We start from the raw sequence: 22,440 nt of genomic DNA, 5'->3' as shown, positions 1-22,440 counted from the left end.
AGCCTTTCTTCTCAAATAAGAGTCACGTTAGCATGAGGATAAAAGACCGTTTTAGGCAATTCAACGGATAATTATGTTAAAGTCTTTATATATATATATATAAATTAATTTGTAGTTGATTGTAAAAGTGGTTATATAAATATTTTCAAGAACTGATGTTGTATTTAAATACAATTTTAACGTATATATATTTAACTGCATTAAAAAGATATGTATAAACTACAACTAAAAAATAACTATTATTTTGAAAAGACTGTCAAGGCCAAGGGCGCGTGTTGTTGACGTCATGTTGTCCTCTGATGCCGCAGATCAACGTGATTTTTGGGGCAACTGAGCCGAAACAAGAGGTGTTAAAACTGTCTGTATACTTTAGGGTTTAAGCTAAGTTTTAAGGCGAAGTTTTGTACAGTACAAGATGTCTGCATTCAGTAGGAGCACGCTCTTGTTGTCTGTTGTTCGCTGTATCAGGAGACAGCAGCAGTTCCCATGCGTGGAGACTCTGAATCATATTAAAACTGCGCAGTTTACAGTAGCACGAGGTCGAGATGTTCATTCATGGCCAGCGAGATGTTTTGCTGGTCATGAAGTCAAGCATCCATGGACATTGTATCAGCGAAGACTATTTACCGAGGTAACGTTACCGGCTGCATGTATCTATACAGAAAGTGCATTTCCAGAAGAAGAATAAAAAATCCCAGTCTAACTTTGTAACTGTTTTCTCCTGACACTATTCTTTTATTGTTCTAGGCTCCGTCTAAGGAAGATGAGTATCCACCTCTACCAGAATACACCCCTCATGAGGAGCCCCAAGCAAAGGAAGTGTTTATCATCCAGGCCAAGGGTTTTCCTTGGTCGTGTACTGCAGAGGACTTAATGAACTTCTTTTCTGGTACATGTTTTGATCTTTCACAGTCTCTATGTCTTTGCAGACATGTTTCACCTACTTGATCAAGTCATGTCAGTTCAAGATATATTAAAATGTAAAACATATCAAATAATAGTCAGAAAAACTTGAAATGAACAGTTTATTGAACCTTCAGATAAAATATAAAATAATATCTTAAATTATTATTATTATTATTTTTTTGCATATATACACATGTATTTTTGTATCATATGATACACCATACTTGTATGGCCAATTATATAGGAGGATATACATCTTTCATTTTATTTAGATTTCCAAATTGAGCATAAATATGTATATAAAATATTATAATGGTACACTTTAGTGGATTATTAGATAAAATGCATGTAACATAAGTTGTTACTCTGTGTCACTGAATATGTCTTGGTAAAATGCATGTAAACACTTAGTTTTATGATCAGAGCTCCATACTGCTAGTAAAGGTTTGGACCACCTTTTGCATTCAGAGCTGTCTTAATTCTTTGTGGCATAGATTCAACAAAGTGTTGGAAACATTCCTCAGAGAATTTGGTCCATATTAGCATGATAGCGTCACGCAGTTGCTGCAAATTTGACAGCTGCACATCCATGATGTGAATCTCCCGTTCCATCACATCCCAAAGCTGCTCTATTGGATTGAGATCTGGTGACTGTGGAGGCCATTTGAGTAAAGTGAACTCATTGTCATTGTAGCCATCAGAAGAGGATGGACATGGTCAGCAACAATACTCAAGTAGGCTGTGGTGTTTGAAACAATGCTCAGGTGGTACTAAGGGGCCCAGAGTGTGCCAAGAAAATATCCCCCACACCATAACACCACCACCAGCCTGAACCGTTGAGACAAGGCTGGATGGATCCATGCTTTCATGTTCTTTACGCCAAATTCTGACCCTACCATCTGAATGTTGCAGCAGAAATCAAGACTCGTCAGACCAGGCAACGTTTTTTCCAATCTTCTGTTGTCTAATTTTGATGAGCCTGTGCAAATTGTAGCCTCAGTTTCTTGTTCTTAGCTGACAGGAGCGACACCTGGTGTGGTCTTCTGCTGCTGTAGCCCGTCTTCTTCAGGGTTTGAAGTGTTGTGCGTTCAGAGATGGTATTCTGCATACCTTATTTGTAACAAGTGGTTATCTGAGTTACTGTTGCCTTTCTATCATCTCTTACCAGTTTGCACATTCTCCTCTGACATCAACCAGGCATTTTCGTCACACAACTGCTGCTCACAGGATATTCTCTTTTTTTTTTTAAACCCTAGAGAGATGGTTGTGCGTGAAAATCCCAGTACATCAGCAGTTTTTGAAATACTCAGACCAGCCTGTCTGGCACCAACAACCATTTCACATTTGAAGTCACTTAAATCCCCTTTCTTCCCCATTCTGATTCAAAGCCTTATGTTTTATACTTAATAATTACATTTTAATATGATTTTTCAAAATAATAATGTATGTACGAATAATCAAAGTTAATTAAAGATATTTAGATATGATTACTCATGATGTAAAGTGCATTTCATTTTATTTCTATATTTGATTTTTGTAGATTGTAGGATCCGAGGTGGAGTTGAGGGAATCCATATAATTCACAACAGGAACGGCAAATCGATGGGACAGGCGTTTATTGAGCTGGAGCATGAGGAGGACGTTTGCAAAGCATTGGATCTGCACAAACATTACCTTGGACAACGCTTTGTTGAAGGTAAGCAGTATTCTTTGTGTTTATTACATGCCAGATTGTTCACAATGCTCATATTTAGTGAACACTGGCATTTTGTGTTTCAGTGTATGAGGTTACAAACAAAGATGCTGAAGCCATATTAAAGGCTACACAGCAGTGTACAGAGTCGGATGGAGCGGTGCGACTCCGAGGGCTTCCCTTCAGCTGCTCAGAGAAAGACATCATTCAGTTTTTCTCTGGTGAGATCCTTAAAGATGTGACATTTGAATGTCATTGCACTGATAAAAGCCATATGCTTCATTTGAGTGCTTTAATATTCTCGAAACAGGGTTGGAGATTGTGGAAGATGGAGTTACAATAGTCCTGGACAGAAAAGGAAGGAACTCAGGCGATGCCTTCGTGCAGTTCGCCACTAAGGAAATGGCTGAAGAGGCTTTGAAGAAAGACAGAGAAGTCATAGGAAACAGGTTGGTATTTCATCAAGTAATACTTGACACAAAATAAATGTTTTTTTTTTTCTTTTTAGGAACATAATTTTTTTTTTTCAGGCATTTCTTTGAGATTTTGGGTTTTCATAATGTGTGGTTTCAGACAAAACTTTGACATGCTTATTTTATTGCAGTTCATCTATTTGGCGTAGATATATTTCAATTATGTATCTTTAAAGCAGAGGTTCTCAACTCTGGCCACTCTTATTCCCATCGGTATTCTGAAGCTTTTTACAGAGGCGTTTGTTCATGTACCATTTGCCTGATTTTATACATTCAACATTGTATAAATAATTAGATAATAGATCATTGCATATTTAAACATAACATTTCAGAAACCCTGTGTTGCAATTTTTAAGGTAAGTTAATCAACTAGGCAAGTATGCTAGAAAGATTTAAATCAAGTATTTACTTTAACATGTCAGGGGTGTTTTGTGCTCATATGCAGGTATATTGAGATTTTCCCCAGCAGGAAAAGTGAGATCCAAGTCCAGTATGGAAGAGGGCGAATTGAGACATCATCTTTCACACCAGGAGCTGAGGACACGCCATGCACAAAGAAAGCAGGTGTTTATTACAGTGTCCCTTTACAAGCAGGCTTTAAATATTAATACAGATGTTGTATACTGTGTGTGCTTAATGTGTAGTTTTTTGTGGACAGCAAACAGTAGCTCTATATCAACAACACACAACTTCATTCATATGAGAGGTCTGCCATATGATTCCACAGGAGAAGACATTGTCAAGGTCAAGTTTTATATTGAATTTATTCTATTTAAGATACAGCATTATTTTTGATTGTTTGTGTCAATGAGGTGGTCAAGAGGAGTGGAATATCTCCTTTAAGACTTCAATTGATCTTGCCCAGTGTATAATAGACACCAAATGACTGAGGTGTAATTTCTGTTCTAGTTTTTCGCACCCATCAGACTGGAGAAGGTCCTTGTAGAGTACGGCCCTGAAGGTCGACCCACCGGTGAGGCAGAAGCTTACTTCAGAACACATCAAGATGCCGTTTTAGCCATGTCCAAAGACAGAGAGTATATAAGTAAGCAATATGTATGTTCATCTGAAATAACCCAAATGTGGTCCAAAATGTTAAATACAAACATGACTATTAACCTTGCTTTGTTTTTTCCCCTGTCGTTCAGTGAAGAGATATATTGAGCTGTTCCTGAATTCATCAGCATTAAGGGAGGAACAAAAGGATGAAAGTGAACTATTTAAACTGTCTTAATGCATTGCATCCCAGCCTATTTAATGAAAGTGATTCCATGTATATTACAAGAATACATTTAACCAACATTAAAAGAGCTTTACAATTGCCTGTTGTGTTTCTTTTTGGATATTTATTTCTGATTTCAAATCGACACAATGTTAACAAAACGGTCTTAATGTAGAGGAAGTGTCCAAAGTTTTTACAACTAACTGTTCCATTGCAGTACTTGTAACTTTATGAAACCCTTCAAACACATGAGATGCGGATGTATGTAAGTGCTGTTTATCATTGTAGCACCCAAACACACCAAGCCATTCCTCTCTTTCACCAAGCTTTAATTGTAGATTAAAGCCTATGTCAGACTTCATACTTCTGCTCAATTTCAGTTCGCTTCTGTACTGTCTATGAAGAAAAGCGAGGTAGCAGAGTTTGGTATTACCAGGCTAGTATAAAATGACTTAAGACTGAGAAATCCAAGCTATAATAAAATTTTATTGTTCAGCTATAAAGAATAAAATGCATTATTACACAGGCATAAAACTACCTTTTAATCTCTTTACATCATTTTAATTCAATTTCAATTATGGTCTTGCTCCATAATATGTGGTTTGTTTGAATGGTATCTTAGACAACTGATGAGTTTTGGACTCAAAGTTTAAAATGATAGTTCATGTGCATTGTTTAGTGCCATAGTTTTCAAAAAGCTGACACTATCTACAATCCATCATCTCCTGATTCGTTCTATTAATACATCACTATTGTGTTATGGTATATCCTGCTTGCAATCATGAATGACATGGAGACAATTTAAGTACTAGAACCACATGAATCCACTTGGTGGACAGCTTTACTTAATCCTAAAGAATTAGAAAATCTTTAAAGCATTTCACACAAGAGCTTGTAAAATGAATCCCTTTTTGGCAAATGTTGTACACAAACAAATTAAGGGATATGTTGTTTAACTGAGATAGCTGGTACTGATTGATGATTTAGAATGTGATATGTCATTTGTCATGGATTACCCATTCAACTACTGCCAGAATAATCTGTGCTCCCTCAGGAAGGAGAGGACGAGTACTGCTGCAGTAACTGTGAGTAGCAAACGTCACACACAAGTTCAGGGTTGATGGAGGAGGGCAGAGGAAGTTCATTGGCCATGCAGTTCTCACAGAACACACCACTGCAGTTCTTACATTGCCTCTGAAAAGTTTAAAAAGACATGTTGATTTGGTGCTCAAGAAACATTTCCTTTCTATTCTCAGTGTTGAAAACAGTTGCTCATGCATTTATTTTAAATAGAAATCTTTTGTAACAAAATTGGGAGTAGTAGTGTAGTTTAATAACATGTAATTAAAAAGCAATGATTAGCTTGCTGAGGATTTTGTTTTATTGTTGCTTAAATGTTCAAATGTCCTTGCTTGGGGTACCTTGGGTGTAGTCAGAGAGTCTTGGTTTTCACACATCGGGCAGATGATAGGGTCAGTGACTTTACAAAGAGACTGGTCCTGTCAAGTAAGATATAAAAATAAGAAATTATTGCAGGGAACCTCTCGGATTAAAAACATAAATACTGGTTAAAATGTAGAGTACCTGTTTATCTTCATGTGACAGCGTCCTGAGAAAAAGACAGTTTAATTTTAATAGAATTGCAGTGTATAAATAGAGTTGTATGCAACTGATCCAGCATTTAAGACTTACAAACTGGAACTCGGACTTGACTTTTCCTCAAATGCACAACGCAATGTATCATTTTCTTTTTTAACAGACTCTAACTCCTATATAAAAAACAAAAAGCCTGAATTTCAGGGAACGGCACACTCTATATTCAGAAAAAGCAACTGAATGACACTAAAGTGGAAAGCAGGTCTCACCCTTCTGATGTCCTCCACATGCTGTCTCATGTCTCTCTGAGGTGGGGTTTTTCCTAACAGAGCTTCAGGTATGTGGCCTCCAGGGTTCTCGCGCCATTTCCGGAGCTCTTGTTCCAAAAGCCATCTATCATATCAAGAAAAACAAGGTCTTTATTAATGTGTTTGTAATTTTCACATCATTAAGCAGTGGCTGTGCAGTCATCTGGTTAAATCAAAATGAAAACAAACTTGTGTGCTTCAGCCGGGGTTCAAAAAGCTTAAGCACCTTTTCTTATTATTCTCTAACATTTGCTTACTAGATATGAAACAAAATATATTGGTAGACCAGTATATGTAACATCACAACAATAAGTAAATCTCAGTACCGCTGTCTGCGTAACTGCTCCACCTCTTCCTGCAGACTCTCAATCTTGTCTCCAAACTCCTGCTTGAAGAGTCGATTGGCCTCGTCAGCCAGGTCCCGCTCTCGTTCCGCCTTCTTACATCTGAAGTTGGGCCACATTAACTTAATGAGGTGAAATGAAAACTAAAAGCCATGGGAAACGAAGATGAACTGAATAATAAAAGCATAAAGAAGAACTAAGGGAGAAACTTAGAGAGGACAGGAGGAAGCACGTGGCTATAGCAGAAACCGTAAAAGCTCAAGAAGGCAAAATAGTCTGACAAATGTCTTATTTTTTTTATTAAGCTATCTTTGTACTACATTTCACTTCTAAATTATGTCAACATACACTTCAATCCATTCACAATTTAGAGGATTTCATCATCCAGATTTATTGCAGAACCAGTGAAGCCTGGTGTCACAAATATCTTTCCAAAGCTTTGACATTTGGCATCAACTACCACTGCATCAATTTCAGATTTCAATTAATTTTACAATAAGCAGTAAAATAATTCAGGCACACCATCCTGCACTCAAAAAAAGCTAACAAAACCTCCTGAATATGCCTGAAATAAACACACTTAGGCATCCATCAAAGCACTCAATATCATGAAACGTAAGGAGGCTGGTCTAATATTAAAATATTAAAAAGTAAGACTTTTTACCGAATAATATGGTGTTGCATACTTTTATATAGAGTATAAAACGATTGTACAATTTTGTTAGGAATGGTTCCCTGTGATGTACTGAACTGGGTTATGGTTTGAGAAGTATTTTTGCAGTATTGACAAGTAAAGATATTAGAGAGATGCATTTCCATTACTTTAAATGTACGTCTGACATTTTTGTTCTAAGCGGTTCAAAACAGTTGCATTTAACTTTGGCTAAAACATATAGAAGGAGACTAGAGACAGAAGCACTGGATCAAGTGTACACGATTGAAAGATGAGGCTGGGGGGGCGACAAAGAAGCAAGATCTGTCGTTTTCAGTCCGGTTTAAAGACAGAATAACGGCAATGGATCTGATACTCTGTAATAAAATAAGCACCCTAGTCATCTATGTTATGTAAAATCAAACTGAAGATCTTTTTGTTGTTGTTGTTTTTTTGGAAACTATCTAGTCAGTGACCATTTTATTGCTGCTGAAGGAGTTTTCCTGCAACTGTGTTCAAGCTTCGTGCCTGTTTAGCCATGTCTTTCTCACTGCTCAGGAAAAAGGTGTAGAAACAAAAGAGAATGAGCATGTGAAAAATGTCAAATGAACAGGTAAAAGCAAAGAAGTGTTTGAGAGAAGACAGAGAGCGAAAGCAGAAAGTTATTGTAGAAACAGAAGCATGGCTGCCTCCCAGAGGTTGGCAACAGAACTGAAAAAGGAAAGAGTGGCCTTGTCTTATTTGTGCTCTATATATGTGATCTTTGTTATGATCTTTCACCGATTAAGGAAATCTGTGCATCCTGAACAATAAGCTCCTTTGGAAAATTAGTAACATATGGTGCAGTTCAAAAGCTTACAGTGAAAATCTATGATTGAAAATCTAATTATTTATTTGCAATAAAAGTGTATACAAATGTTAGTTGAATAACGATTTAAGGTTCAGTTTGTTCACTTTAAAAAACTGCTTTAAAATGATTTAAACTACAAAAAAAAAATAACTTTTAAAGCATTTATTAGTGTAGGTCAATATTAATTGATAATATTGTGGACAACAGTATATATGCTCTTGTGTTACTTATTATTAAAATTAGAAGAGCCATAGTTCGACTCCTTTACCTGCTCTCCAGCTGTTTAATAATGCTCCCCATCTGGTTTGTTTTCTCCTCCAACCGGCTGATGATGTCATTTTTCTGTTTTGCACCGGCCTCTGAGCCCTACAAGACAAACATAAACTCAAATAAATGCAGTTTTGCTACATTAGATAAGTGGTACTAAAATAATTGTAATGTTCTTATTCTTATTAACAATTTTACACATTAAAGCCCTGTAAAGCTACAGCAAGTCTGTACTTGCTTCTTTATTTTGGCAATGACAAATCAGATAACTTCCTTGTCACTCGACCCTTTTAAAATGGGGAGGGAAAATTAATATATGCTGCTTACAAGCAGCTTCCGTATGTGAAACAATTTGGCGCTCAAATAGTAAATCTGTAGATTGTGAAAAGTATGTTTTTTAATGGAAACATGTCTCTCTTTTCATACCTGTGACTGTTTTCTTCCTTTTTTAACGCCATGTCAGCCTCTGTGGCTATGTTTATGGTTTGAGAGACAGGTTTAGATATTCAAAAATATAACTAAATAAGTTGCTTAAGTTTACCTGTGACTTAATGGAGAGCTCATGGTTGAGTGTACGCATTTCATCTAGCTGCTGTCTGAGCTCCACCAAAGCATCATGTTTTTCACAGATGTCCTTCTCTAGCATCTTCATGGACAGCTCTATCTCTTGCTTCATCCCTATCTGCACCTCCAACTCCTTCTCGACATCCTACACCAACACACAAACAGTTCTCCAGACTTCTAATCGAAAGAACACAGACTCGATTCTTTGAAGACCTCATATCAGAGATGAATTTGAAGTTACACTTATGAATGGTTTTTCTCACCAGTCTGAGCTGAGTTTCCTCTTTGAGCTGTTTGCGTGTTTCTCCAAGCACTTGACCGTTTGCGGTACCATCTGCCCCTGATGCCTTCAAGAGAAATACGGGTTAAGTATGAGAGCAAAGAACTACTATGAGCTTGTAGTTTACTTTTGAATAATGAGTAACAATAAATGTTGCTCTATTGAATGAATGTTAACAATCAGCACTGTACGATCAAAACCGTTCTTTACCTTGCGACTAGACTCCACAAAGTAAGAGCTTTCCTCCTTCACCCTTTCCAGATCCTCCTGCAGAGTGATGATCCTGTTGTTTGCCACAGCAAGCTAAATATGAAGAACACATGCGCAAACAGTTGGTATTATTATTACAGCATCTATTCTATAATTAAAACTTCTGAACAGTAGTGTATACACAGCTGTGTGCATAAATATATCATGTGAATTCAAGGCTGCTAACATGTAAATTATCTATCAGTTATGTAAATCATTTGTCTCTTGTTTATTACGCACTTGTATTTACCACATCTTCAGTAATCCATTCAATTATAATTATTACCCACCTCCTCTGTAAGTTTTGTGTTGGATTTTTCCAGTGCATCCACTTTGGCTTGCAAGTTATTCACTGACGCACTGGGAAAGGGGAATTTAGAGTGACAATGTGAGATTGCTCATGCCTTCCAAATGAGCAGCTAGTCACAAACACACTAGTCTGATGATGGGTAAAGGGACTGCACCTTAAATGTCTGTTCAGTTCCTCAACGTAATTCTTCTGGTCAAGAATAGCTGTGATCTGTCCATCACTGAAAGCAAAGAGCAGCTTTGAGTCCAATAACTGTCAGACTTCGACAATTAGCGTCCATTGAGGGAGCTGAATAAGGACTCACCCTTCTGTGCTTTTGCTGCTGTGCGTGCTATCTTTTAGATACATGGAAAAATCTATGACTCCAACCTATTAAGAGAGTAGAGGAGATCTTATTACCCTGTATCGCCTTTTGGCCAGCACACTTTGGAGAAAAACCTTGAAAGGACAAAGAAAATGCAACAAAGATAATGCTTTGTTCCAGCATTTGCTGTCCCTTCATTACTCATGTACAGTAATTAACAGATACCTGTGAGTCTAAATCTTCCCCTTTCATACACAAGTTAGCATCAATGACATTCAGGCCCACCAACAGCCCAGCGATCACAGCTCCTTCCTCCTCCATCATAAGAGCATTGGGCTCATAGAATTCACTGAGGAACACAAGAAGATCAAACAGAAGACATTTACAAAACTGGGTTGCAAAATCACATTCATGGCTTTTATACTAGAGACCAAAAGCTGTAATTGTACCTTAGTAGGTCCTTTCGGTTGATGATGGTCTTCATGTAGTCTGAGAGCTTTTTCTGCATTAAGGCCAGACGAAGCCATGCTCTGCCTCTTCCTAATGGGGTTCTGGAACAAAAGAACAACTTTAGAATCAGAAGCACAGTATGCCTTCTGAAAACCAACAACAATATGTTCAAGTAAAAAAAAGAAAATCTTACTTGAGCCCAGGAAGGTCTTTGACGCTGGCTGTGATCTCACCAGCTTCTGGAGTCAACTTTTCTACAAGTTCCAGAGGACCCCAAAAAGACTTATTCTGGCCAAGGAACGTCTTCTTACCTTTAAAAAAAATGTTTAGGGGAAAAAAAGAAAGCAGACGGAATAAACACTGCATTCCAAAATACTGTGCAATCAGTAATTATCAAAATTAATGAGCAAATGATTATTGCGTAAAGGATACAAATGAGGACCAGGGAATAGTCTAAAGACAGCAGAATTTGGGTTGGGATTTGTTGCGCTTACTTTTAAGTCCGTGTTTCAGACAGTGCTCCATGACGACAAAAAACTGCTGCAGTGGGGCATAGTCAGAGTCCAGTGTGCGGCCCAGGTTCAGTGCAGACTCAATCAAGCCCTTGATGCTCAGCTTGGCCATGTTCATCAGGTTAAGCCTCTCTATGGCAATGGGGTCCTTGGGATCTGGAAATCAAAAAAAAAAAATCAAGCATGATTTAAAACTAAATTCTCTAAGTCTGAATTTTTTTCTACACAGTATTTAACAGGTCTGAGCATGAGATATAAGCAATATGTGAGGGTTTTCTCAAAGAAAGACTTCATGAGAACCCACTGACTGTGGCTATGTGGTTTGCTCGATGTCTGGCAAAGACTTATGAAATTGTAGTTGATGAATTTGAATTTGAATTTATTTTTATTTGATCAGGGACAATGCACAGAAAAAACATTAGTCTAAAAAAGAAGATATGTCATGTGCCAGGTTATAGCAAAAAATGCTAATTTCCACCCGCAGTCCCTGGACAGGTAGATGTTATAGGCCCTACAATGTGAAATGCATCAAATGCACACAGATTTCATTCCACCATCTCATCTGTTTTGAAAGCTGATCTTTTCAGGATAATCTTAATTCAACCTTACGATGAATCACAGCAGTAAAACTGAATTTCGAGTTTGAGTTCTCAAGCCTCACCCTATCTAAACAAAAACACACCCACATTAATGCAATCATTTCATCATTAATACTCTCAATCCATGTCTGTTCATGAATAGCAGTGAGCTTTCTCTTGAGGACAGTGCTGCGTGAGAGAAAGGCTGCAATAGGTTTTTTTTTCTTCTTTAAAATCAATTGGGATTTTACAAATGGACGATGATGGACTCATTTAGCATTTAGTCACTAAGCTTCCTATCTTAATGCACTTACATTGCACAAACATGTCTTTACTCTTCAGGAGCTGAGACAGGAGAAATGACCCAGGAGGCAGTGGGTCATTTTCCCACAGTACACTGACTTTTAAAAGTTTATTTCAAATGGTCATGACTTCTAAAATAAATATTGAATTGTTAATGCAACAACAAGAAGTTATTGAATTGTAAAGTCCTTGTAGCTTTGCAGAATCACACAGCAAAGAATAAGTCAAGCTATAGCTTCATGTCTATGCAAAGGATATGCAAATTACAGAAACCAAACTATTTCACTATAAGGACAGAGATAGTTTTAGTGTGTTTTCAGTGCATACGAAGTCTCTGAATCATAAATGTTTTAATGTCTCTAAAGGGAATAAATCTGAAGAATCTGAAATTGATCACTGATTGTATGAAATCCTTGTAAAACCATGCGATCAACATGCCAAAACAGCCAGAGAATGGGGTGGGGCAGGGAAACAGACAAAAAAATACATTTTGCTAGCTACAAAGAGAGCTAGCGAAAAAAGTCACAGAGACAAAGCCTTTGATGGAAACATCAAACCAATAGGAAAGGATAGACAAAACAGAGACAAATAAAAAGAACAAAAGAACATGAGCACAAGAGGTAAAGGTTTAGAAGCTGTGGTGCAGATGTGCCGTTCAGGGAGGCTGGTTTGGTAAAGACAGGGCTGCACCGCCATGCAGCTGTGGTTTTAGGATGGTGCCCGAGGCAGGGATGAGGTGGACTGAGGAGAGTGATGCCACCATACGCACCTTTAAACTCATCAAGCATTTGCATTTGCTCCACCAAATCTGTGAAATCCTCCCATGAGTCTTTGCAAAAGGCAATGGAAAACAGAAAAAAAGCAGAAAAGGATTGGGTCATGCACTTCATGGGAGTAAACCAAAGCAACAACAAGAGTGAATACACTTTATATTATAGGAAATTTGAGTGAGTAGACTTATCTACAGACTAGGGCTGCACGTTCTCAAGTTTTTCATTAACCGTTAACCGAGGCCCTTAGCGGTTAATACTCGGTTAACCATAGTGTGCCATAGTAACCATAACCATAGTAATTTCCGGACATTGGCCGAAAAAAAAAAGATATGTCCGACAAAATGTAATCTCCCCGGTCAAATTGTCCTATTAAAACTGCCTAATAATGCCGCCCATTAACACAATCTGAATTTGAGAATAAGCCTAAAATGTATAAGGCAAAAGGTAACAAGCAGACTCCGCGGCCGCCTCGCTAAGGCTATGACTATGTTTGACACGTAACGTTACAATATTTGAAAAGCGATAATTATTTATTTATTTATTTAAATTACATTTATATCTGAATTTATGTCAACCTATAGACTTTCAAATATCAAAATGTCATGAATTAATATGTATTTTTGTACAAAATGACATATAAACATATTTTCCTATTATACTTTGCCTGGAAACGCTTCCAACAAGGCGTCGGTTCTATTTCTAGCATGCACGCGTCGAGCCGCGCCTGACCCGCGCGTCTCACGCAGGCAGTCGGCAAGCTCTAACCTGTTAACATGGGAACCGAATTAAAAACAGACACGCTACGCAGCTGAGATGCTTTCGCCACGCATCTAGTGTGTCCTGACCGGCCTAATGATGCCCGGGTGTTGGCTGTTGAGATTACAACAACGAGGTTGTACTTGAAGTATATCTAACCACTGTATTGCAATACTTGCATTTTGCCCCGTCACTCAGCCCGCTTCATATTAGAAAAATGACTTCTTCTTGTGGACATTACAAATGTCTGGGAGCGCTCTGGCGGTCTCTGGTGGTGCAAAAATGTATTACAACTCAATTCAATGCACGCCATTGACGTCACTTAACCGAGCAAAATGTTTCACTCGGTTACACAATTTTTAACGGTTAATCGGTTAACCGGTTAACCATGGACACCCCTACTACAGACCCAAGCTCACTCTCTCTCTCTCTCTCACTGTCATACATTAGCGCAAATCTTACCCTAGTGGATGACTTCAGAAGCATTACAACAGAGACTATTAATAGCAAACTGAGTGTTGACGGTCATTAAGAGCCACTATTATAACAAGTCAGACAATCTGGATCAGAAGTAATCTGACTACACTAAAAGGAGCTCAAACAATGCTCTACTTACACTAGTGGCAACTTATCTAAACCGACTGTTTGACAGAAGGCCTCAGGAAAGAATGTTATATTTCCTTTTAATCCACAGCACTGGAATAATATCTTTTTATGTTAGATTCATTCCACAACCACTTTAAAGGGACAGCAACAAACAAAAAATAATCTTTTACCTCACGTAGTTCTAAACATCCACGTGTGATTCTCTCTTCTGTGAAACATGAAAGAAAGCTTTCGTCCAAAAATAAAACTTTTTATGTTTATGTTTTTTTAATTCATAGAGATTCTGTCACTTGCCTGAGAGGGAAAAGAAGAAACAAAAATAAAATAAAGCCATAATTGACACTTAATGAGGCAGAGAACACCAAACACTACAAAGCACATCTGCATGCAGTGAAAATGGCAACTAACCAGTACGGATTGATATGCAGTGGTTTAACTGAAGAGAATATTTGTTGTAAAACATCTATGAAAAAATGTATTCTTAATTTGTATTGGCTTTGAACCCTGGGGTCCAATGCGACACTAAAAATGTCAGATGTTTATCACAGTATAAAGGTGATGCAATTTGTGAAAATGCCTTGACCAATAAACGACTACTTCTGTAGTATATAATCATCTCAGAGGATGACTCTGTAAACACACCTTATCAGGTAATGTCTTCTATTCCTTATCTTTCTCCAGGCCTATTTCCTTCTCACCCAATGAAGATAAAAAATATTAGACTGAACTGCTGCTGTAAGTGGCCCTGGTTACATCTTCTCTACTGCCAGTTCAAAACATCTGACTGAGTGTGAATCCCTGGCCTGTCTCCAGAGCTACAGTGTGTGTCCAGATGATGTTAACCTTTGGCACGATAAACCGTGACTCTCCAATAATGCACTGGATTAGCAAAACAATTGTGTGGTCTGACACCATAACTTTTCTAGAAAATAATGTATTGCCTTATTTTTCTCTTCAGTAAGGTAAATAAATGAAAACCAAATGATAAGCATATTTACAAAATGCCTTTTATTTGTATTAAACTTAACAGAGAAAGAGAACATATCAAACAAGATTAAGTCATTTGTTAAAGGCCCGCTCACATCAAGCATGATAACTATAAAGGTTTAATACTCATTCTAATTATGAGAATAGGGAAGTCCACACCACAGCTATAATGATACAGAGGAACAATAACATTGGGATCACTTTCAGAACGATTGTTTTCCACATGATGAAGAATAAAAACACTGTCAGCCAATCAGAATCCATCCTGCTTTAAAGAGCTGGAACAAAACTGCAGCATGCACTAATAAGAAGAACCAAATATTATATTCTGTTGGTGTGTATACTATTATAGTTACCATTATAGTTATCTTTAGTAATTGCTTTTTAGTGTCAGCTTTTTTGGTGTGATATATTGTTTAAACATTATGACCAACAATCCAAATTTTCTTACAGTCAATGACACTAAAAGGCTAACAGTCTGTAAAAACATATTTAGTTTTTTTGTTGTTGTTGTTTTTGTTGGAACGACATTTGTTCTGAGGGATTTTCCAGACAGTGCAGTGCACATACTCAATTTGTTCAATGTGACAAAAATGTTATTAGAACAAAACAGGATATGAATAGCTTCTCTCAAATCAGTCAGTGTGAAACAAACACTTGTTCTCCATAAAAACTACATTTCCAAGCAGGCCTGTGGGAATACTGAGAGCATGATGGTGGAAGGTTGGACGAGCACCGCCCAGTACGAAGGAGCCACAGAGGCCTAGTGATGCTGTGTGCCTACCTTCATGAGATGGCTCGGGATCTGGCGTTAGCGAGATGTCGTTGAGCTCGCGCAGGCACAGCCATTCGCCATCCACCGAAACGCGGAAGTTGCATAGGTAGATGGTCTCTCTGGCTGCCTGTGTGATCTTGTCAGTAGTGGGAGTGGGGGCCTCGCTCTGGGGCATCAGATCAGACATGGTGACTCAGCTGATAGCTGCTGCTGCTGCTGCGACAGCAACAACACTTACGATGACGGCCCTCAGTGAAGAGTCAGGAGCAGGGAATAGGAATTTTTTTATCCAGTCCAAGCAAGAGTCTTCTCCAGCACAAAGGAGAATGAAAAAACAGTCAGTGAAAGCAAAGAAAGAAGGAAGGGGGGAAATAAACAAGCAGTTCACGGCAAATCTGGCCGAAAGGATGCTATTCTTCCTGGACTCAATGGCCTCGCCTTGTGAAGGAGCAGCGACAGCTAAAATCCTCAGTGTTAATAAAGGTTTCAGTGCTCTCTGGCTCAGCGCCGCCAGGGGATTGAGATGCTGTGTGAGCCTCAGCGCAGCTACAATCAGAGATTTCTCTTTCTCTCTCTCTCTCAGTCCCTCCCTCACAGCCCAGACGCTAGCTTTCACCAGATTGGCTGCACGCACTGCAAATGGGAGGGTGCTGACCAAGATGGCTGCCATGATGCTGAGGAGGATTCTGGGAATCACGTGAGCAGATGGTGGAAGGGGGCACAGCTCCCCAGAGGCCTGTCAGATGCAGGGGGGAGCTGTTGCCGCACAAGAGAAGGATGGAAGTACGACCGATTGAGAACCAGAACATTGCTTTAGAAAGACATCTTGAAGAGGAGCAAACTGACCACTCATATTAATCAGTGTATGAAACAAACGCGATGAAAATATTGTGTGGACACTGTAAAAGTGATCCCATTTCAACCTTTGAAAGTTCCTTTGAAAAGAGAAGAACCTCATTTTAAAAGTCTATAAACTAATATTCTAATTGTATTATTTACAAGAGAAAAGCACTTATGCATGAAAACTATCAATTAATAAAAAAATTAAACCGCATTAGGTACAGACAAATGTTTGAGTCAGTATGATTTTTTAAAAAGAAATTCATTGAGCAAGGACATATTGAATTAAAAGCGATATTTGTAAAGTTACAAACAAATTGTATTTCAAATGAATTCTGTTCTTTTTTTTTCTTGAAATAAAAACCTGCACGATTCCATTGCAACTGAATAGAATGGTACATTTTCCAGATGTATCTGGTATTTCACCATCATCCTTTAACCAGCATGTTCTTTGACCTGTGATGTACTAAGAAAAACTGTGAAAATAATTTACCTGGGTGTTGTTAAACAAGTACAGTATTACCAAGAAAAAAAAAAAAAAAAAAAGACAGCGTGACTCACAGAGCTCCTCGGCTCTTGTGGATTTATGGGATGGCAAACTGGTTGCACACTTGCACAAAGAAATCTCAGCAGGCAAGAATTGTCTGCATACAGTTTCATGAATACTGCATATTTAGATATCCTACTCATTTCACATACTTTTTGAAATGCATATATTTATGAAAAGGACAGTTATACAGAATCATGGTTGGTTTGGATTTAAGATCACTCGCTTTTCACTTGCAATATGCTTTTAAGAGACCTTAATTAACATTTCAAACAGTTAATCTCTGTAACACGCCAAAAGAATGTTTAAAAAGCACAGAAAACCAAGTGACAACCTACACAGAAAGCAGTTTTGGGCAGCATGTGCATTCCAGTCATTTACAGCATGACTATGATGGCCAAAAATGTTGGCAAAGTAGATAGTTCAGAATCAGCCAAATCTGACCATAATAATAGCCAGGACGCACACTCAACCAGTAATATTTCTCATGGGGAACATGAGCTCAAGGATTAGAAGTCTATGCGATTTGTACACTTTAAGGTTGTGGATACCTAAAGCCGTGCAGCAGGGCCCGTATTAACAAAACATCTTAAGGCTAAAAGCAATTTAGGAGAAAATCTAAAAAATAATGGAGTGGACTAGTCAATCCTAAATTAGGACTCCTGGGCCCGTATTCATAAAGAATCTTAATGCAAAAAGTAGCTCCTAGTGACAAAATTCTAAGAAAATTCTTAGAAATGTGGGCGTTTACTCTTAAAATTAAAGAAAAAATACTAGTAAAGAAAAAAGTAATTCAGAAAGCATCTTAACCCTTAAAAGAGGTCTTAAGGTCAAACTTGTTAGGAGCACAGACGAGGACTTTTAAGAGGCTTAAGAGTTTCTTTAGCAGAGGAGAAAATGGCAGAAAGACGAAGAGGCAGAAGAAATGTGTTGCAGACAATGGATGACAGTGAGTTAATAAGATCGTGCAGGGATCATGTTTGTGACTGATCTTATTAGAGACATGCTAACATTTCCAACACAGCGCTGAAATTAAAGTAATCACTACATTACGATATTTGGCAACTGTGAAAATGCTACAATGCAATAGTGATTTGGGTCTGTCACAACCTTCTGTAAGCAGAGTGATCACACAAACAATTACAGCACTTTCAGAACATCTTATTGTGTCGCAGTTCATTTCGTTTCACCTGGACATTGCCACCTTGCAGGCTCAAAAAACTGCATTTATGAATATAGCAGGCTTATAGGTGCGCACAAGCAGCGAATGAACTGTTAATAGTTTGTGCTATATGCTCCCATGTCTGCTTCTTGTCCCTTGCTGTGACACCCGGCCCAAATTTTCCTTTAAGAATGGCCTTGTGTTCATCCACTAACTGGGCTAACAGTAAACACTGTTCCTCTGTCCAGTTTGGCTTTCTTGCCCTTCTTGGTTTTGATTCCATGTTCGATACATTAAAACCAACATTCAAACCGCCACTTAAATAGGACAGAAATCACTGTAACTGGAAAGAGTGGAACAATTTTTATCATTCTAAGCCAATCAAATACCTTATAGGAAATTAAAAGCATGGTAAATAAAAAAAGGATGTATATACACACATATAATGTGTGTGTGTGTGTGTGAGAGAGAGAACAGTCAAATAGGAAAAAGTATGTATGTAAATTCAAAGTGAGAATTAGAATAGACCCTATACTTTTTTTTTTTTCTTTTTGGACAACCAACCAATCACAGTCTTCAAAAGATTGTGTCATACATAGCAACAGGGTCAACCCCGCCTCCTCACTAAGATGAAAGTTTTTGTCTTTTCCTTACTCAGAGTTGCTCTCAGATCGGTTCCGTATCCCTCTTAAGCTAAGACTCCCACGTAAAAGTTTTTAAGAGTATTTCACAATGCGTTTTAGCTCTAAAACTAACTCCTAAATCTGTGAAAGGTTAGGAGTAGTGAAGAGGACTCCTAAATCACTAAGATCAAACCACAAACTATCCTAAAAGTGAAGTGAAAAAGTGACATGACATTCAACAAAGTATGGTGACCCATACTCAGAATTTGTGCTCTGCATTTAACCCATCCGAAGTGCACACACACACACTGTGAACACACACCCAGAGCAGTGGGCAGCCATTTATGCTGCGGCGCCCGTGGAGCAGTTGGGGGTTCGGTGCCTTGCTCAAGGGCACCTAAGTCATGGTATTGAAGGTGGAGAGAGAACTGTACATGCACTCCCCCCACCCACAATTCCTGCCGGCCCGAGACTAACTCTAACTTTTCCTTTGATTATATCCTTTTTTGCATTAACCAGTTGGACAGGAAGTAACAGCTGGTCTGGCATCCAGTTGTTGTTTTGCATGTAATACTCATACAGTCTATTGTAATACTATCAGCTATGGTTATTCTACTTTGTTAATTATGTGCATATTCACTTACTGTTTAAGAGAAGCATAAATGACAATTAGCCGAACATATACTTGTTTAATTCGGTTTAATTAGTGACACTTAGCCTGCATTTTAAAATCTTTATTTGGATGTGGCAACATTTTTATTTTTAAAACTTTATTGCAACATCATGCTCTACAATATTACTCTGAATAAAGCTGACAGACTTTCAGCCAATCACTGTGTGCATAGCTAGTAAGCATGCTGACATCATCCATAGCAACGAGGTCAACCCCACCCTTACTCTTGGACTTTTCTGAATTAAATTTTGTCTCAGCAGATTTGTTAATAGGTTTTAAGAGAAATCTTAGCTAACAACTTTTACTGCTATTTAGGAGAGACAAGATACAATGTTTAGTGAATACGGGCCCAGGTTTTATATTTTACACCCGAGCTGATGACAGTTTGTGCTAGCTGTGTGTTATTATTTACTTATGAATTAAAATTAATTAAAAAAAATAATAATAAAAAAATCTAAGAAAGGCAGAAACAGCAAACTAGTATAAACTTCGAGGTTGGTTGTCATTGTGCAATGTTGCTGACATTGAAACATAAGGCTTGTGTCAAATAACGCAGCATGTTCAAGAGAAGCAAACACTATATACTTACTTCTTATTTTCTTGTTAATCTTCTCAATCTGGAAGTCATATCGCACTGGGGCAGGAAGAGAAGAGCTCGCCTCTGTAAACTGTAAACTTGTGTTACAAGTTAGCGCTTCCTTAAAGTAAATCACCGAGGCAGGACAAAGCGACTCCTCTGGACTGTTTGCTCTATGTCCATCGCTGTCCTGCATGTGGGGTTTGAGAAATTCATTAGATGACACTAACGTTTCTGAAACTTCACTGCTGTGCTGCTCCGATGTTCCTGAGCTGTGGTCCGCCATCTTCAGTTCAAACACATGTGACCACTCTGCGTCAACAACACAACTGCATTCAGCTCGTAGTGGAAACTAGCTCATGCTTATTCAGGACTGCCTTGGACAGTTATAAACTATGACTCGACGCGTGTGGTCTGTGTTGATCCTAAATCCGCGGCCAAAACAATAAAGAAATAAACGTAATTGTCCATACAAACAGTAGGCTATGTTGTGACGTAGATCAGCTGGGTGAAAGCATTTAAAGGAACAACATCATCATCACTTTGACCTCAATACAGCGGGAACACAAACCGTGCAGTATGCTACACGAATGTGTCTCTACTGGACATACTAACGTTACAGGTGGACACTGCATTTAAATGACTTTTTCTAACATGTTGTTATATAAGTTAACTGGGCAGCAACTAATCGAACAGCAATTTCTTGAGATGTGCAGGGATCAGTTTTAAAGAACTGAAAGCAGTTACCAATCAGGAAAACTATGTGCGTTTTTCAGTTAGAGGGACTTGAGGGCCTGTTAAATCTTATTTTTCAGAAATGTACTCAGGAATGTACTCTTGCTTTTCTCAGAAAATAACAAATACTATTTAATGCACTTTACGTGCTTCTAATTTGTTTACTAAACAGTGGACATATATGCACTGCAAGAAAATTCTGACTGGCCAACATGGCTTTAAGGTTAAGATTATACTGCCACCTGTTGGTTGATTGAACTCCGGGCGGCACCCCTTTTCTTTGGTGTCGCTCTCGATGTGCGTGTATGTGGTACGTAACAAAAGAGATCGTGTTATATACATATTAAAACAAAGTAATACTGTTTCTGTGCAGTGTATAACATGACATGTAGGTTGCAGGATTGTTTTGCACACAATAGTCCTATTAAACATCCCTGAAACGCTGTCACTACTCTTACATCTCAGATAGTAATGTAAAAATAAAATAAAATAATCAACTACACTTGCACGATTACATTTGCAGAGAACACATACTTTGTTGTCAATACGAGCCTAAAATGCGAAATATTAACCCTGATTAGGGATAGAAAATATCAGTTTCCAGAAGCATATTTTTATAAACAAAATTTGAAAGGTATTAGCCTATGTAGCCTACACACAGTTGTGAAAATGTTAAATACAGTTAATAATATATTTGTTTTATTTATCATGTTATCATATTTATTGTTTTATTTTAATGTGTTTTTGTAAAGCCATAATTTTGTTATAAAACCATCCTGTTTTGAGATGTTTGCTATTTGCAGGGGTGTAAAATATGCTACTTGAGTTATTTTACTTGATTACTGTACTTAAGCATTATTTTGGGATTATTTGTACTTTATTCATGTAAAATGTAAACTGATTACTTTTACTTGATTACATTTCTGAAGAAAAAACTGTACTTTTTACTCCATAGAATTTTATTTCAACTTAAGAAGTACTCATTAATTTTTTTGCATTTTTATTTTATCTCATGCACATTGAATATGGTAAACTGAAACTCAAAGTGCTTATGATGTGCAAGAACCAATGAGGTTTGTCTATCTCTCTATCTGTCTGTCTGTCTGTCTGTCTGTCTGTCTGTCTGTCTGTCTGTCCGCCCGCCCGCCCAGTTTACAATCCATGTTTTGGTATAGGGATGACAGCTTTTTTTAAATTAAATGTTACAAATTTCAAAAACATGTTTAAATGAGCCTTGTATGTTATATTAATTATAAATCATGTTTAGTGATGTTTTTACCAGGGAGTGGAGTTGTTACACCCCAGGCTATTTGCGATAGTTACTATTACTATTTCAGTGTCATTTTTGGTGAATTGTATTAAAAACACAATTATGATGTTAATATAAAATAATAATAAAAACAAACCACAAAAACATACTATCCCCATTTTTTAATTCGTAGGTAATGGCAAGTGATATTTCAGTGATATTTTGACCACTGAACTAGGAAATGTCCCCGGTTTTCATTTTAGAAATCTGGTGACC

At 37.8% G+C, this 22,440-nt stretch overlaps 2 protein-coding genes across 9 annotated transcripts; one reads left to right on the top strand and one right to left on the bottom strand.

Moving 5' to 3' along the window:
• Positions 1-260: 260 nt before the first annotated feature.
• On the top strand, positions 261-4,396 carry LOC113049182 (heterogeneous nuclear ribonucleoprotein H-like). The gene is made up of 9 exons (XM_026211308.1): positions 261-631; positions 748-889; positions 2,447-2,602; positions 2,686-2,820; positions 2,910-3,048; positions 3,518-3,636; positions 3,731-3,816; positions 3,982-4,117; positions 4,221-4,396. The coding sequence occupies exons 1-9, from the start codon at positions 416-418 to the stop codon at positions 4,304-4,306; spliced, it is 1,215 nt and encodes a 404-aa protein (XP_026067093.1). The 5' UTR covers positions 261-415; the 3' UTR covers positions 4,307-4,396.
• Positions 4,397-4,760: 364 nt separating this feature from the next.
• Positions 4,761-20,700, bottom strand: rufy3 (RUN and FYVE domain containing 3). 8 transcript variants are annotated; one of them, XM_026211299.1, is made up of 19 exons: positions 20,193-20,697; positions 12,631-12,690; positions 10,963-11,136; positions 10,662-10,779; positions 10,468-10,569; positions 10,244-10,367; positions 10,019-10,083; positions 9,869-9,934; positions 9,695-9,764; positions 9,366-9,458; positions 9,139-9,222; positions 8,853-9,020; positions 8,313-8,410; positions 6,525-6,644; positions 6,160-6,283; positions 5,987-6,063; positions 5,879-5,903; positions 5,716-5,793; positions 4,761-5,488 (listed from the first exon to the last, which is right to left on the bottom strand). In XM_026211299.1, the coding sequence occupies exons 1-19, from the start codon at positions 20,464-20,466 to the stop codon at positions 5,345-5,347; spliced, it is 2,064 nt and encodes a 687-aa protein (XP_026067084.1). In that variant the 5' UTR covers positions 20,467-20,697; the 3' UTR covers positions 4,761-5,344. The 8 variants fall into 8 exon arrangements, with proteins under 8 accessions (XP_026067084.1, XP_026067086.1, XP_026067088.1 ...); XM_026211301.1 differs by lacking the exon at positions 20,193-20,697 and adding an exon at positions 15,768-15,973; XM_026211303.1 differs by lacking the exon at positions 20,193-20,697 and adding an exon at positions 13,400-13,409.
• Between the last annotated feature and the right edge of the window lie 1,740 nt (positions 20,701-22,440).

The sequence above is a fragment of the Carassius auratus genome, chromosome 30 (assembly GCF_003368295.1).
Source record: "Carassius auratus strain Wakin chromosome 30, ASM336829v1, whole genome shotgun sequence".
Taxonomy (NCBI): Eukaryota; Metazoa; Chordata; class Actinopteri; order Cypriniformes; family Cyprinidae; genus Carassius; species Carassius auratus.
Note: the sequence above shows the minus strand (reverse complement) of the source record. Positions and strands in the feature narration are given on the sequence as shown.

Excerpts from the sequence above, each read along its gene's own strand:
- LOC113049182 (XM_026211308.1), top strand. The coding sequence starts at position 416 with ATGTCTGCATTCAGTAGGAGCACGCTCTTGTTGTCTGTTGTTCGCTGT. Across the intron at positions 3,049-3,517 it reads AGAGAAGTCATAGGAAACAG|GTATATTGAGATTTTCCCCA; the intron begins GTTGGTATTTCA and ends GCTCATATGCAG. Across the intron at positions 3,817-3,981 it reads CAGGAGAAGACATTGTCAAG|TTTTTCGCACCCATCAGACT; the intron begins GTCAAGTTTTAT and ends TTTCTGTTCTAG.
- rufy3 (XM_026211299.1), bottom strand. The coding sequence starts at position 20,466 with ATGGCGGACCACAGCTCAGGAACATCGGAGCAGCACAGCAGTGAAGTT. Across the intron at positions 10,368-10,467 it reads AACCGAAAGGACCTACTAAG|TGAATTCTATGAGCCCAATG; the intron begins GTACAATTACAG and ends TGTGTTCCTCAG. Across the intron at positions 9,021-9,138 it reads AGGAAACTCAGCTCAGACTG|GATGTCGAGAAGGAGTTGGA; the intron begins GTGAGAAAAACC and ends GTGTTGGTGTAG.